Source organism: Halyomorpha halys, unplaced genomic scaffold (assembly GCF_000696795.3).
Source record: "Halyomorpha halys isolate HHAL.00 unplaced genomic scaffold, Hhal_1.1 Scaffold80.1, whole genome shotgun sequence".
In the NCBI taxonomy this organism is placed as follows: Eukaryota; Metazoa; Arthropoda; class Insecta; order Hemiptera; family Pentatomidae; genus Halyomorpha; species Halyomorpha halys.
The window spans coordinates 627,030-644,540 of record NW_027110435.1 but is presented as its reverse complement, the minus strand read 5'-3'; the positions used below and the strand labels follow the sequence as shown (position 1 = coordinate 644,540).

Here is a 17,511-nt window from a genome sequence, read left to right as displayed (position 1 = left end):
TATATATATATATCTGGTGTATGGTGAGGATTTTTTACATTGATTTTGTTTTTGATTTGTTTTTGTTTGGTATTTTTCTTGCTGCCAATGGTTGTTGTGTTTCTACTTTTCTATGCCTCTCATCTTTCTTACATCTTTTGCTGCTATTTTTCCTATGTAAAGTAATAAGAGAGTGATGGTTACTTATGTTATTAGTAAATCTGTTTGAGAAGGTTGCAAAAAATAATCTCATACTATTACATCAAAGTAAATTAATGTTCATAATTTTTTAGAAAAAAGTTATCTCTAAGAAAATGGAAGATACTATAAATTGAGGAAATATTTTTTGCATTCTTTAATCAAACAAACACCTGTAGAATATTTTTGGGCATGATTTGCTCTGAGCATGGGTCACAGACTTCCTTCGACGGATTATCGACATTTGGACTTCCAACTTAATTCGAATTTGTTTATCTGATAGGAATTTCTTTAGTGTCACTTTGTTCAAGTTTGTCTTTGGAAGACTATTTATTTGGTAAAAAATACAGTCAGAGGAAAAGAGATAAAATGTAAATGGATCTGATTGGTATATTTGCTCTTATCTTCCAAAGACCTTGTTCAAATTAAATACTAAAGATGAAACACTAAACTTTAGTGTGCTCTGTTATACTTGAAAATATATTGCTCCCCATTCCCGGTAAACACAGCTGGCGAACTTCTCAGTGAACTGATGCCAATTTTCGAGTCTCTGAGAGCTAAAGAGGCATTACCTTGTGCATTTCCTCTCAGTGTTGTTGGTCAACAAGGACACTCACCTCACACCTGCAGGGTATAGTCAACTCTTTTATTTCTTTATAATTATAATAATTTATTATTATTTTCTTAGTTATAGAAGATGTACTGTCTCTCAATTAGTTTAAAGTTGAAAACTATGTACTGGTGAATTAATGGAAGTGTTTTGATTCGAAATTCCATTAGATTGTTTGAAGAGGGTATAGTGTATTCTATAATAAAAAATCAAAGTTGATTTATGTTCTAAATATTGTTAGAAGTTGTATTGATTAAAATTTTTACTAATAGTTTCATATATATCAGGTATTATCTTGAAATTAAAATTCATGGATTTACCCTTTATAGGTATATATATAATTCCTTAATTAACTTATTATACTAACCCGTTTACCAGTTTAATCCATTTTCTAATATTCAAATTAAATTGTTATATAATTTTTTTTTTTTTTAAACACTTTATTTATTGATAGATATTACAATCTGCCACACAGTTGTGGGCAATAGGTAATAGTGATGAATGATCTCATACATACTAAAATAAAAAAAATAAAAATGAAAAAAAAAAATAACTCTTGAAATATATACAAACAGAAGAATAAACAAAATGAACATAATCAAACTATGTGTATGAAAAAAAAAATAACATAATGATAAAACAATATAGTCTCTAGTCACATATACACTCTAATATACAATATTTACACAATCGACCTGAGGATCCCTGAGCCCACTCCACTCCCCACGTGTGAGGGGTAGAGCAGAGCTCAAAAGATCCCCGCGCATTCCTCTCGCCGCATCACTATGTTATATAAATTGATTCTATAATCCAGGAAAAGTAGAAATAACGGACAAACTAAATCACAGATGAAAAAGTTTCAAGAATGTGTTAGTGCAATTCCCTTCGTAATAAATCCCCTTAATAATAAAGTTTCATTGATTTCTAGGTCAGCAGAGAATGGGAACGTTTAAAGATCCCAATTGTTTGTTTTTTTGCATATAACTCTAAAACAGTACTATCATAGAGAAAATATATTCTTTAGGAAAATAAAAGAAAATTAGGTTCCCTACAAAGTATTCTTCTTTCATGGTGCTACTACTCATAAAAAATAAATTTATTACCAATTTTTATATGTTTTATTAGTGGTGGATTTCAGATTCAGAGTAAGGAAAGTCTGTAATAAAATATTTTTAACTAATATCAAAATAAACCGTAAAATTAATTTGTATTTGTAACACTGTATACTGCTTTTCCTTCATACAGGTGAGTTCTGATGGAATAAATGACTATCCCATCAGCTGGTGCTTAAGTAGACTTAACTCACCTTTGAAATGTTACTCTTCTACCTCATAGGGATGGAATATCGATATTGATATTAAGTAATCGATAATATTGATATTTTTCTTCGATAATATAGGCTTTCTAAATAAAATAAAAATAAAAAAAATCAGCTAAGTAAAGATGGATGAGTAAATCAAGAAATTATTGGTAATATGCACTCCAATACTGAATCCAAACATCGGTATAATAGCAAAAAAAAAAAGGATTGATACATTTTAAGGAAATATTACCAGTAATATTTATTAATACCTATACTCATTATCGATATTCGACTATCTTATTATTATCAATATTAAACTATGGCGAAGATATTCCGATATTATTTAACTGAAATATCAATATTCCATTAAAAATTTTTACAGAAAATAGAGAATAGATTCATTAGTAAATATTCTTAGAAAATGTAAACGAAATAAGGATATTTATAAGAAAAAAGACTATATTGTTTTAAATATTTGACTTTCTTATTAATGTCAATAAAAATATTTCATTTCGAAGCTCTCCATAAAATTTTCCTGCCTTTTCTAACAAAATATCGATATTTTGATCAAATAATTTCGGAATATTATTACTAAATTTTGATATCAATATTAATAAGAATATCGGATATCAAAACAGGTGAGAATTTATTGAAACAAAATATCAAGATATTATTTTTAAGCTTTCTATTACATTTTCTTTTCATTTTATACAAAATATCAATGTTTCGATAAAATAATATCGAAATATCATTACTAAACTTCAATATCAATATTAATAAGAATATCGAATATTGAAAAAGGTATGAATTCATTGAAAAATACTATCGATATTTTATTTCGTACCTCTTTCTAACATTTCCTAGTCTTTTAAACGAAATATAAATATTATGATTAAATAATATTGGAATATTGTTTCTAAACTTTGATATCAACATTAAAAAGAATTTAAAATATCGAAACAGGTATGAAATTATTGATATTTTAAAAATATTGATATTTTATTTTGAAGCTCTCCACAACATTTTCTTGCCTTGTCAAACAAAATATTGATATTTTGATTAAATTACATAGCAATATCATTACTAATCTTTGATACTGATATTAATAAGAATGTTAAATATCGAAATAGGTGTGAAGTTATTAAAACAAATTATCGAAATTTCATTTTTAAGCTTTTCATAAAATTTTCTAGTCTCTTAAACAAAATATTTATTTATAATCTTTAAATTTCTTTCTTGAGACTGGTAATTGTTTACTAAATAATTCAAAAACACTATCCAAAATTATAGTCTCAAAACATTTATTTCATTTTAATTATAGTCTCAAAGCCATTTACATATCTGAAAATATTGATTACACAGTAAACTTCAAAACAGATACGAGGAATTTAAATCAACATTATGCAGAGATATTAAGTAAGATTAACTTATAAATAATATAGGATAATTTATATATGGATAATTACAGTTAGCCTTGGTAGGATTTTTACTAATGTAATGAAGAGAAAAAGTGACAAAAATGTAATTATGATAAATAATTTTTTAAATGCTTAAACTGAGTAAAGGGAGGTTACAAGTGAGGTTATAATAAAAGTGTATAAATAGTGATAAAAGAGAAATAATTTGACTGTGATTTTTAATGTAATTTTGACATATTAGATATTAATGTTTTGACCTGGGCAGAATGGCCTGTATGGAGTTTTTTTAAATGGTTGGATGATATGTCTCATAGTAATTTGAGATTGTCCCTGAAGATGGCCGAATTGGCCGAAACGTTGGACGTGTGAGTGAAATAAATGTTTTGAGACTATAATTTTGGATAGTGTTTTTGAATTATTTAGTAAAATATTTATATTTTGATTAAATAATATCAGAATATTATTACTAATCTTTGATGCGGATATTAATAAGAATGTCGAATATTGAAATAAGTGTGAACAAATATTTGTTAATGTTAACAATTTGTTATTAAAACAAAATATTGAAATTTCATTTTTTTAGCTTTTCATAAAATTTTCTAGTATTTTAAACAAAATATCGATATTTTGATTGAATAATATCAGAATATTGTTACTGCACATTGACAGTGATATTAATAAGAATGTCAATCAAATATTAATATTTTGTTAGATTATCCCTACCAAAGTTTGATATCTGTACAAAACAAAATAAATGGAATGTTTTTATGTTGAGAAAGTCGATATTTGAAATGGATATTGTTTGGTAATATCCATAATTTAAATTGGAGACCATTGGAATATTGATATTTTCATATTTTTTTTCTGAAAACAATTTAAGCAATTACATTTTATATGATGTCAGTATAACAAATATGAATTAAAATGTAATTGCTTAAATTGTTTTCAGAAATAAAAATGTGAAAAACATCAATATTCCAATAGTCTCCAATTTAAATTATGGGTATTACCAAATAATATCCAAGAATGTTATGGTTGCAATGGTGTTGCTTTGTTTCACTGTTATTAACTTATTTTATGTTTTGATTAGGTATAACATAAAATAACTTCCTATGATATGCTATATTATCATTTTATAATAATTATTGCTTTAATTTGTTAAATTTTTTATATCGATATCTTGCTTCCGATATCCCATCCTTACTACCTCACCCTATTTCCCTGTCTCTGGTAAACATGACTGATGTTATAATGGAACTGAAATTGAAAATATTATGGTAAAATAAAAAAAACACTAAAACTCATTGATATGGGATAACGTTTTATGTTTTGCACATTTTTTCATTAATAATATAAGCTACATAACCTAAATAAGACCCCTCAGTCATTTTTGGTCTTTACAATGCATTTTTTTAATGTAAATTATTCAATTTGAATCTAGAGGCCTAACCAGAACCTACATCAAATTTGATACAATTCCGCAATGTTGATTTTTCGTTGTTTACTGAGTGTCATTAGACGTTTATACAAGTACTATATATAGCTAATTATATGAAATACAAATTATTTAAACAGTCACCGGCAATAATTTTGTAAGGAATAACCGGTTGTATCTTACAAATTATCCCATCCTGTGAAATGTCATATCTAAAATGCACTGTGTTTTTATTACATACTGCCGTTTATAATGTACAAAGAACTAATGTGCGAATGTACTGTCAATAATTATTCCCTTTAAAGTGTCGAGCTACTATGTGGTGGTGTGACATCTGTGGGTAATCTCCTCTCTTTTATGTACGTAACTCTGTCTTGCTTTAGTGTGATCTCATGGACAGTCTTTCCAGTTCCCCTGAGCATGTCCCTCCATTCCTGTTTGATAGATTGCCCCGACTCGCATACCCTCGCCCCTCTGATGTTGATGAAATTTGTACATTTCTCCCTATCTTAATCCTCATTTTTCCCCTGTAATTCTTAACTCAGGCTTATACCTTCCCCAGCAGGTCACACCCCACAATTGCCTGGTATTACCTAGGGATGTCTCCTATGATATACACTGAAGGATTATTCCTACAAGTTCCCCAACGGGTCAATCCTATTCCTGTCTTCCCTTCTACCTCACAAGGGCCACCCAGAGTGATTAATTTAAATTGGCATATCTGAATCTGGCATGTCTTCTCTCCGCTGAGCAGTTTCTCAAGTGCTGCTGAGCACATAATGGTGTTGGAACTACTAGTGTCCACCAGGTTCCTTTTTTTCTTTCTCTCTTTTATTATTCTGATTTTATCTTGTTTTTAAAGTTCTGAAGAAGCCCTGCAATGTAGGTTCAAACTTTGAAACTCATTATATAGAAAAAAATTAGTTATCGTGTGTTTTATATTCGACTTATTCCCCAACCAGCATGTATAATTAATCCACTTTCAATAATATCTTCATGATTTAAAACTTGAGCTGTAAAAAATTATTAATATTAAAGATAAATATAACAATCTAAATCCATTATAAATAAACTTTATGGTTGGCAAACATTTGTTAGGATTGTCAGAAGGTATTGGTAAATGGTTTTGAATATGTATTGTACGACTCCTGCCAGATATTAGGTCAAAAAGGAATGTTGCAATTGTGTAGTTCTGTGGGTTAGGTTATAAAGGCTTGGTAGCCAATGGTGGGAAGGGTAATGGGCTATTTTTAAGGTCTTTCTTCTATCAATTAAATTGTTATCCATTGTAATTATTTTAGTATTTATTTTCTACTACCCTGATTTTATCATCCATAGTAGTACTTCAATAAAGTTATCAGTTCTAATTATTCTTTTCTGAGGACTAGTAACACCACTGCCGATCATTTTGAAGATTTTATTATTAATTCTCTTTTTCCTATCTATGATTAAATACTGTACCAATATTTTTTCTCTGGATTGGTTGCATTTATCATATATCGTGTAACCTTCTGCATTTCATTAGGCTGGCCATATACCAGCATCTGATGGTATGATGGCACCTTGTTGTGATTAGTGAAAGATATGGAGATTTTGTGAAATGCAATAAATCTTTATTGAAATAATATGGTCAAAATCGTTCTTAATTTTCTATTAGCTTCTGAGTTACAGGACAGCAAGTATTCGTGGTTCTTGTGAGTATGGCCAGAAGGTTTAGGAACCTCTTCTCTCCTCCTTTAAAAACTCCATTTGAATGGACTGAAGCTTATTTTAATTTACTTTTTTTGTTGTTGTTTCCACTCCTGTATTATTTCTTTTCCTTCATGGTTTTATGTAGTAAGTATTTAGTATAATTTTATAGTGTTTAGTAATGTTAGTGTAGCTTTATGGATGAATTATCATGTGATAGTTAAGTATGATCAACACCTTATACGTCTTATAAAATTATTTGCAGTTTAAGGATGAAAAAGGGTTTTCAAAGTATATTACTTTTTTTCCATGAACATGGCTATATATGAATTTGAAAAACTTGTAAATCTAACTTCATAGGCAGCTGCATTTCTAAAAAAGTCGATTGTTACTTAGAGGAAGGCTAATGAACAGAAAACTGAATCTACTTCATTCCACACTGCTAATTAGAAAAGATGACATTGTAGTAAGAAAAGAGTTTAATTTGATTCATTTGTTGAAAATGCACTTAGAAAGAAAATACACATATGTTTTATGTTAAGTAAAATCAGGTCCCAACAATCTAAGCTATGTGAAGAGCTAGAAAAAGCTAAAATTATGAAGAATAGTTGGGAATTTATATGACTTAAGCTTAAGAAGATTGGATTTAGATTAAAAAAAATTGCAAACCCATTGAACACTCCTCATTGAAAATCCTAGGATTTTCATTATTCTAGGCCGCAAGTCAGTGACCACCCCTTGTCCAGATCCTTAATTGGAATGTTTAGAGGGGAGTCCAGCCTAATCCCATCTTGGTCTTCCTCAAAACAACCATAAGTAACTTGTACTCCTATAAATTCGGGTGAAATACATACATATATACTACCTTATAAGGCCTTGGTAGCCAAATGTGTTTAGCCATCATCTTAGCAACATGGAGTCTACTAGTTCAAATCCAGCCTGAGTAGGTTTACTTTTATTCCATGGAGGCCCTGGGAAATAAAAACTTTGCCATCTTACCGTAGTTAAAATAGGTTGGTAACCTGTATGACGACCACCCAGTATGACAGAAAAGTTGAGGTATGATAAATGTATGAAAAATATTCTATTATTCTGGGAATATTCCATTTAAAAACTTTGAGGTTATACAGTATATTGGCAAAAACAGGTAGGGTAAAAAAAAAAAAATAGCTAGAAAGTAAAAAACAAATAATATATGTATACACTTCCTTAACATTTGTTAAATTTGTACATTTTAGTCTTTTTAATTGTATTTTTTTCCTATGAAATATGAACCTTTCATTAATGTTTGAAATTTGTACAAAGTATGTTTATTATAATAATAAAAAAAAACTAAGGCTGCTTAAAAAAAAATGAGTTGTTTAATTTTATTATCTAATATTTATTCTCATTCTTTCAGATTAGGGAAAAATCTGAACGTTCCGTCCCTATGTCTGGAAGAAGAAGTACTGAGTCAGGAAGATCTCCTGGAAGCACCCCTGGGTCAGCACCTTCATCAAGACCTGCTTCGAGAAGTGGAAGTAGGCCTGGCAGCAGACCTATTTCAAGACATTCTTCTAGTCTCTCATTAGCTACTAGTGGTCAGTATATATAGTCACTTTTTAAAATATCAGTATTTTTGGATTATTCAATAAAATAAGAAGATTTTTTCAATTTATACGTATGTGTGTTTTTATATAATAATAAAAAGAAAATTATACCACTACAACTCCTGAAGAATCAGGGGTGCAGTACTTGGTAAGGAAGTACTGTTACTAAACCAAGGGTGATTCAAGGAGGTGATTTGGTCAGAATGAGAGTAACTAATTTATGAGGATGGAAGGTCCCCATAGTTAGAGCTCCCAAACCCACAGGGTTGACTCACTTTTCTTGTTTTGAAGAACATTATGTCTTGATAACATGTTCATCCCCTTGTGTCAGCAGTATACCTTTCTTTCCTTTTTCTCTTTTATTCCTCCTCTCCCACAATAATCCTGTGACAGAGCTCTTTATTGAGTTTACATGCATGCTGTGTGCTGAACAGTGCTCTTCACATTGGATAAAAAACATGTATATATTGTTACATATATTTATTTTTGTTTAACAGTTTGGCCATAATCATGGTCATCTACAAAATTATTTTTATATATTGTATTATCATTTTAACGAATTTTTAGTCTCTGGAGGTATAAATTAGTTAAAATCATATTACCTTGTTTTTTGTTTAACTTTTATAATTTATTTCATCTTCTTCCTTTATTAAAAAAGAAATTGTAATTGGTCTATGTTTATAGAAGAAGGAACTCCATCACGCATTCCAAGATGGTCGCGAGGTAAACCATCTGTTAATGGATCTGGAGGAACCAGGTATGATTCATTTAATACTTCCAGTTTATTATATAGATACTTATTACCTACCATTATATATATTCTTTCTGATATTATTTCATTATTTTTAATAGCTTAATCATTTTAAAATTAGTAAGTACCAAATAAAAAGTAAAGCAGCTTAATGAATTGTTGCTAGTTGACTGATATGCCCATAAAAAAGTAATATTAAACCTAATATCATTGAATGACTTAGTGACATTAAAGAGGATTATTTAACTACTTTGTGCAAGTTATCTGAGTGATCTTATATTTGTACCATTCAAATGGTTATTATAACATTTTCTTCCTTGTTATAATGATTTTATGATAAATGAGTATGTGATATCAGGTAGGTATTTAAAGTAAATATTTACTACTTCTCCCATCTTCTATTGGTAAGTATAAAATAAATAGAATTTAAAAAATGAAATGATGCAGAAATAATGTCAAAATAATAAGGATATTGCTTTATAATAATTGCAAAATAATATGACATTTAGTACATAGGAAAAAAAGGAAGAAAATAAACTAATACTAAATTATTTTAGCTTTATCTCTGAATTACCTATCAGAAATATATTCACTTTTATGAGGACATACTACACAAATTAAATATTTAAGCCTAGGTTTTAATTTGAAGAATAGAATAATCTCATTTTGATTAATTGTGATATTAATGTTTGTTTCTAATCAAGTGTAACAGTGCGCATCATGATTAAGGCTTTAGTCTATGTTATGATTGGTTTTGTCAAGTATAGTACTATAGAATTTTATATAGACAATCCTAATGAGCAAATTGAGACAGAAACATTTCATCAAGTAGTGTGCGTATAGTATACTTATTTAATTTTCATGGTGCTACATTCTGGTGTGGACCTGGTATCCCTTATAGTTTGTATTTAGGATTTATTACTACAAACTCACATTTTCGAATTCTTGAATTTTTGGCAAGAAATGATAAAGTACAAGAAATATTTAATCTGTCATCTGTATCACTTCACACAATATCAAATCAAACAATATCCCTTATACCGATTAATTTTTGGCTAATAAAATCACCTTTTAGAGCAGGGGTCTCTAAACTATGGGCTGTGAGTACCACCAATCTGGCCCACCATAGTTGTAAAACTTTGAATATAAATAAATCATAAAAAATAATAATCAGATGTTTTTAATCAGAAATAAATATTTTAACTCTAATTTATGATTGATTATGGTTGTATGATCAGCTAGTTTGACGTAGATCTTGCTAACCCATTGGGGCTTTCTGGAGGGCTCAGTGAGGTCCTCATGGTAAAATGTTTATAAAACCTTATTTTAGAAGAATGTTAATGGGGTGCTAGGAGTTCTTCAGTAGAAATCTCTTACTTCCAAAAGTTTAGTTTTATATGTGCTAAAAGGAAGTAAAAGGTTCATCATCTAAAAGTAGAATTTTGTGCTTACTCTGAATTAATAATATTATGTTGGGCTTATACTTCTACAAATTAAGTAATAATACACATACCATTATCACTGATCTGATAAATAATAAGATAACAATGGAAATTTAATTATGAACTGTGCCAAATGTCTCTAAACTTGTAATTAAATATTACAAAGTTGAAAATAACTATAGATAAAGATACTTCAAAAACAATTACGAATGAAAATACTAATAAACAAAGGTTCTATGATTTATTCTTAAAGATAAAAAAAACTGTAAAGTCTAACAGCCAATGGCTAACACTGAAGTCTTTAATTTATTTAAAATTGACTTAATATTGGTATATATATATATATTAAATAAAATAAGTCAGCACCAAATTATAAGTTTCTCTTTAGTGTTTTTAAATAGCATAATGAATATTTTATTTCTAGTCCCTCATTAAATAAAATACAATGGTCTAACTAACTGCAGGAGCTATATCTTATCTCACTCTTTAATTTCTTTGTCTACAATCCAAAAAATAAAGGATATACACTAATAGTTGACAAGATTGAGATAGGAATCCTTTAAAAAAATTAATAAAAATGAATGATAATATCTGTTGCACCCAAAAGTGAAACTACTCACTTGTTAAACCATTGTTTGGATTAAATTTTTTTCTTTTTAAACAACTAAAATTGGCTTTTTTCCCTCAATATTTATTGTTCCTTTTTTGTATATGGTATTTATGCATTCAGGACCCAAATTCCTGAGTCTTCGTCATCTACTTCATCTATCAGGTGAATATTATAGATTGTTGTTTATGTATTGCTTTCTTTCCCCTCTTGTATTTTTAATCAAACGTTTTTAAACAATGGAATATATTTCAATTTTTATTTTTAAAGCAGTCGGAGCTTCTCAGGTTCAAGTATCCCAAGGCCTATAAGGTAACATTGAAGTTTGTAGTGTTCCTGTGTTTTTAGTAGTAGATTAAGTTTATTTGTGTGATAAAGATCCTTGTTACCTTAAAATACCTTTACGTATGATGAATGCTATGAAATTTCCCCCAAAACAGGGATATTTTTGGGTTATCTTAGTCTTTGGTTATGACATTTTTAAATTTATTTGATTATGTAGTAAAGCATGTTTGCTGTTTGTTAAGTGTTGGAACTGTTTTATTTCCTACATATCTGTTATTAATACTTTTCGAAGAGTAGCCAGCTGAATCATTATTTGCTTAATATATACCATTGAACAGTGTAAAACAGATGGATGCTATTTACATTACTAGTCCCAATTGCATAAAGGACATGTGAGGTTCAACCCTCTGCAATTATTGATACTAGATGGGCGATAACAAATCTTGACACCTAATTAGGAACATTACTCTTTCGAGATCATTTTTCAAAAGACTTTGTTTAAAAAATTGTGCAAGCAAACCTCCTAATGAGCCTTGTCAGGATTTGTTCTCCTCTCACTGGTACCAACAATTTTTTATGGTTAAATATTTCATTGCTACAAGTTATTTTTGTGATCCTGGATTAAAAGATTTATTTTAAAAAGATAAATGTTAAGATTTAGTTGATTGAGAAAATATGTTTTTCCTATTAAAGTTAAAACAATATAATTTATTTTGTTTCTGATGAAAGTAAATCATTTCTATTTCATCATCGATTTCAACCTTCATTGTGTCCATTTTACTTTTTTCTAACTATTTAAAAACATTTCCATAGTCAATTAGTCCTGTAACTTTTGTTAAGTTTTTGTGCATTACTTCCTGTCTAACATTAAAGTGTCAATTGTGTATCAATATAATTCTCCATTTAAAAAAAGTTTAATTTTTAAAATTCATAATTCAAATAAAATCCTCCTGATTTTTTCAGCCACCCAAGCACAATGCTGAGTTATGCTGAGATATCTTTAGAAGTTTTCTGTAAAATCTCTAAGATGATAGGTTTTGGAAAACAAATTGTAATGATTAATGAAAAATAGATATTTTAAATAGCAGTGCTATTTTCACTGTCAGTTATCAGCTGATACTGAAACCTATTCTTCTTGTCAGTAATATCATCATTAGGATAGACATTCTTACTGACCACTAAGTACTGTCTTCTCCTTGTTAAATACAAATCCTGCTTTTTTTGCTTGGCTGGATAAGATTGTGACTAGAATTAATTTCATCTTGATGTTTTCCAAGAAGGACTATAGCTTAGGTTATAGGAGGATAGATTAATAAGTTGGTCTTTGTACTGAGATTGGTACGTACTACCAATTATGTTATAAAAAATCATTCTTTTTTAGTATCATTCTCCACTTTGGTTGTTGCATACTCATTGATATTAGAAATATTATTCTATATTTAACCAATGAAGATTAACTTTTTAATTTCTTTTGGCTGACAGCATTTTCCAGTCATCTGGCTGTTTTGAAAGTAAATAAAAAATATATTATGTGCTTTTGTATGTTGACATTCCCTTTGTCCTTCCATTTTACATTTTGATTCTTCAATCTTCACTCGACTCCTTTTAGTACCAAGGATTTGTTAATATCTCACATTTCATGAAGTATCTCAAAAATTCAAAATCATTTTTGATTCTCTAGAGTTGGTTTCTTTTTACAAGTGGAGGATCGCTACTGAGAACAATGCTCAAAAACAAGATGATAAAGTTAGAAATTAGGATGAAACTGGTAAAATTAGTAAATCTATTTATGTTTCAATAAATAAGAGGTGTTCCTGCATAAGTAGGAGAAGCAATGGAGGACATAATTTGTTTCATCGGTAGGGCTCTTGGTGTTAACCTCAGGGTCAAAGACTTGAGCTTAGTGAAACATAAAAGCTCCAGTGAAAAGGATCCTCAGCCACCGTGAATCGTCGTTGATTTCCTTCATCAGACAGGGTTATGAGATGAGCAGACTTCAAAAAGTAAAAGAGAAATTTTTCTGTTTGGCATCTTGGCTGAGGGTCAACATCATACAGAGATGACCTCTGGCAACTAACATCTCTACCAGTTGGTAAGAAGGAAGCTGCCAGAAAAGTAAATTTAATATGGCTTGCCAGATGACTGGTCAAGTATTTACATCAATAAAAATGAGGAATTAGACCTTTGAATAATAAAGACAATATTATTTCCAGTTTGTTTATCTTTTTTTATATTTACCTGTTATTTCTTTATTTTTGTTATAGTTCCTTATTTGTTGTATCATTTGCACTTGTTATATTTTCCAATATATTGACTGCTATGATTTTCTATACTATTTTTTTTTCAATTATATCTCTACTGATACTATAAAAACATACCTGAATCAATACATTTCTTATCAAAAAATAAGAAAACAATTTTAATACTTTATATTTGAAAAAAATAGATTTTTATATGCATTAATTCTTGTTTTCCAGTTGTTATTTATGCAGGGACCAGGCTTTAGTTTGAAAATATGCCAAAGCATTTATTTTTGTACTATGTGATATTATTAGGGTCTATTAATTAAACTTCCTACACTTTTATTAATATCACCACACAGCTTTGTTGTTTATTCTTATTTTTAGTTACTTACTTGGATGTTAATCTGGTAAATTCAGTAGCCTTTTAAATTCTCATTGTATTCTTCTTACAATCATTTTGATTCTCAGCTTGTTTGTTGATAGTGATTTACTATAAATATTCATGTACCCAGAATTTAGCTCGGTTAAAGTAAATTTATTAACTTGATCTTAAGGAAGATCTTAGCTATGCAGCTGAGGCTCTTATATGGTCACATCATTTAAATTATCTTTAACCTTATATCGCATATATTATTTAATAAAAGATATTGCATAGAATATTTGATTTAAGTAAGGATAAGTCCACTGGTAATTTATGAGGCTACTCGCTGCAAAATTGCAGTGTGTACACCTTGTTAATATATAATGTAAAGTTGTTGGGCTTTGCTACAAACCAATTCCTAAAAAGTTAATAAGTGCTGAGCTGATTCATGAAGGTTCGGTCCAAAACTCCCACGGCAAAAAGGGAATCCTTTAAGGTCAAACCTTAATCTTAATCCAACAAAATCTTAAACAAGATTTTTTTTCATTAGGATTTTTCAAATCATTAGCAGGGAAATTGAAAAATATGTCTGGATTCATTACAAAGAAACTACTTCATTAAAAATCAAGAATAAGTCTTTTATTATTTTTTAAAATTCTTTCTCTCTGATTTTTGAAGTATATTTTTATCCTTGGGAATATAGATAATTAAAAAATCTAGGGAATGCAGATGGTTTCATTTATTTAAAAATTTCCCAACATTCCGGCAAGTATCAAGCAAAACTGCTTTTCAGCTAATTCTTTTCAATGTCAGTTCATTTGAAGCATTTTTAATTTTAATAGTTTCAACCTAGTCATTAGGTTGATATCACTTGGGATTGCTTGCTACATTTATGATTTCGAGTATTTTATTTCTTAAATGAGGAGAAGATGGTTGGGGGTGCGGTCAATGAAATTGTTTTCATGACCGCACCCCCAACCATCTTCTCCTCATTTATCATCCACGGTCAACTATCTCTCATAATTATTTTATTTCTTATGTGTATAATCGAAATTTGCAGGTTTAGTAATATTCTGTGTTCCATCATGATTTGTTCATCCCTTTATACCACCATTTTCTATGAGTATTTCTGCATTATAATGATGATAAATTGTTTTATTATTGCTCAGTAGTCCCGATGTTCTGCATGTACTTTGGTAGTATACTTTGGCTACATTATTATGCCTTAAAAGTAATCTGTCCTAGCCTAAGTTATTATGTTGTTCAAACATGTTTTAATATATTATGGTAGTTAGAATTTATTTATGTAAATAGGCATTATATGAATTAGCATTAACTTTGCACAATTAAATTTTGTTTAAAATAATCAAATTCAATAATAATCAAATATCATAAGATTTTGCACTTTTTCATTCAAGTGTTTTATTTTAACTTAGCATGTTAATCATTGTTTACTTTTAGTTTTGTTGATGCTTTTTATTTTTTAACACTTCAGTGGTATTTCTTCTAATAATATATGACTGTTTATTTCTGTTTCAGATCTCCAGCAGGGACCAAAACTCCCACAGCAAGAAGGGAATCCTTTAAGCTGTAAAATAGGATATTTTTCAAATCATTATCGAGAAATTTGAAAAATATGTCCCGAAGCGTTATAAGAACTACTTAATTAAAAATCAAAAATAATATTAGTTATTAATAAATAAAAGCAAAACGATTTATATAATTTTTTTAAAACAAAAGATTATGAAGACCTAATAATAATTTATTATGTATTTAATACATACTTAATAATTCTTGCATGTATATTTGTTAATTATAAATAATTTTCTGAGTGCCATCTCAGCCCTATTTATATAATAAAACTGTTGTAAATAATTTATTCTGAATAAATTTTTGTTAATACTGTATTAATTATAGATATTATATTAATAAAAGTGAAACGTTTTAATATCAAATAAACATTTAATTTACTTACAGATCAGTTTACTTATTCTATCCATTCATTTAAAGTAAACAAGTTCTTCTATGTTTGGCTTTGTTTTGGCCAGTGCAACTCTCATGTCATTTGTCGCATATAATCTATTTTGAAATTTTGTCTAGATAGTAAGTAGTGTAGAAAAAGCCGACACACTCATAGGTGTTTGTGCATGGAATCAGGACTCTTAGCAAAATCAGAATGGACTGTGCAAATTATAAATATGCATTCCTTTATCGAGATCCTACTGAAACCGCTTTGCGGTCTCCTAGAGGACTGGGGCCCCACTTTGAGAACCGATGCTTTAGACTGATTAATATCTAATATACTTATTAACATCATTATAACACATTTACTGTTAATTCTTTTATCAAACAAACCCAGTTCCTGAATGAATACCTGTCATAAAATATTTGGCTACACTATATTTACATAATTATTAAAATAAAAAAAAAATTGAAAATATATTTTCCCAATTATTGATGAAACCTCTATGGTTTAATTTTTTTGAATTAAGTATTAAGTAATTTAAGCGAAAGAAGTTACTGTTTTTTAATATAGGAGTACTTAATATAATACTAGAAAAAATCTTTCACACTCTATTTACCATTGCAATTATGATAGCTTGATTTCCATTGATGTAAAATTTAATTATAGATTTATTATTAATTTAATAACTAATGCTGCTGCATACATTGTTTAAGTAGGACATTTTCCAATAGTATTTTTCTTTTGTCATGCTTAACCTATAATATGGTATCCTGGCTGGGTAGGATAATCACTTACTGGTATAAATAAAACAATCTATTAGGGGAAAATTGTGCTTCCATATGCTGTTTTGAAAAAGCTTAGGAATCTAGAACCATTACTACCACAAACTATATCAAGATCACTATAAAACCTGTTTGTTGATGAAACTAACAAAGGATTGTCATCAAAGATGTAGATGAAACTAAAATAACAAATGAGTGTCGGGAAAATTGAAATACCTTAACTATTAAAGAGTAAATAAAATTAGTTATCGATTTTTCTAATTTAAAAATTTAATCCAACATTTTTACAATTGCTAAAAGTGTAGAAAATAAAAAGGGATGTTAGTTAATAATGTTTGAGAATGTAGGTTAGGTATTATAAAGTAATAGACTAACAGTTTGCAGTAATTCTTTCAACCTGGATAATTGGATTTATTTCTTTGTAATGTTATAAGAATTGTTGGTAATGGACTGAGGTAGACCAATGTATAACAAGCACGAACAGAGCCTTCTCTCTTTCAAGAATACTGAAATCCCAAAAAATCTGAAGCTAAGGGTGTACAATACCATGATAAAGCCAGCTCTAATATTTGGCTCCGAGACCTGGGCTACAGGTACCCTTGAAAGTAAAATTGAGCGATTTAAACAGAAAGTCCTGCCTATAATTACAGGAGTGATCTGGGATCAACAATCTTTAAACAGAAGGAGGTGAAGAACTAACAGTGAATTTCAGAGACTGGTCAGTCAATATCTCATAATATGAAGTTAATGCAAGGACGTCAAGATGGACGGGACATGTAGCTGGAAGCAATGCGACAAGATGCCTCTACACAATAATGAATGCCAGTATAGTTGGCAAGAGACCGGGTGGGAG

General features: G+C 29.0%; 1 protein-coding gene across 11 annotated transcripts in view; it reads left to right on the top strand.

Moving 5' to 3' along the window:
* shot (dystonin-like protein short stop) overlaps positions 1–15,886 on the top strand; it is a 155,451-nt gene extending 139,565 nt beyond the window's left edge. For 7 of the 11 annotated variants that reach the window (XM_067048612.1, XM_067048619.1, XM_067048615.1 and 4 more), the window contains 6 exons: positions 687–808; positions 8,032–8,212; positions 8,906–8,978; positions 11,145–11,186; positions 11,292–11,333; positions 15,450–15,886. In XM_067048612.1, the coding sequence (XP_066904713.1) occupies positions 687–808; positions 8,032–8,212; positions 8,906–8,978; positions 11,145–11,186; positions 11,292–11,333; positions 15,450–15,504 (515 nt within the window). In that variant the 3' untranslated portion in view covers positions 15,505–15,886. The remainder of the gene's footprint in view (positions 1–686; positions 809–8,031; positions 8,213–8,905; positions 8,979–11,144; positions 11,187–11,291; positions 11,334–15,449) is intronic. The other 4 variants (XM_067048614.1, XM_067048613.1, XM_067048617.1 and 1 more) reach the window with 4 other exon arrangements.
* The last annotated feature ends 1,625 nt before the right edge of the window (positions 15,887–17,511 follow it).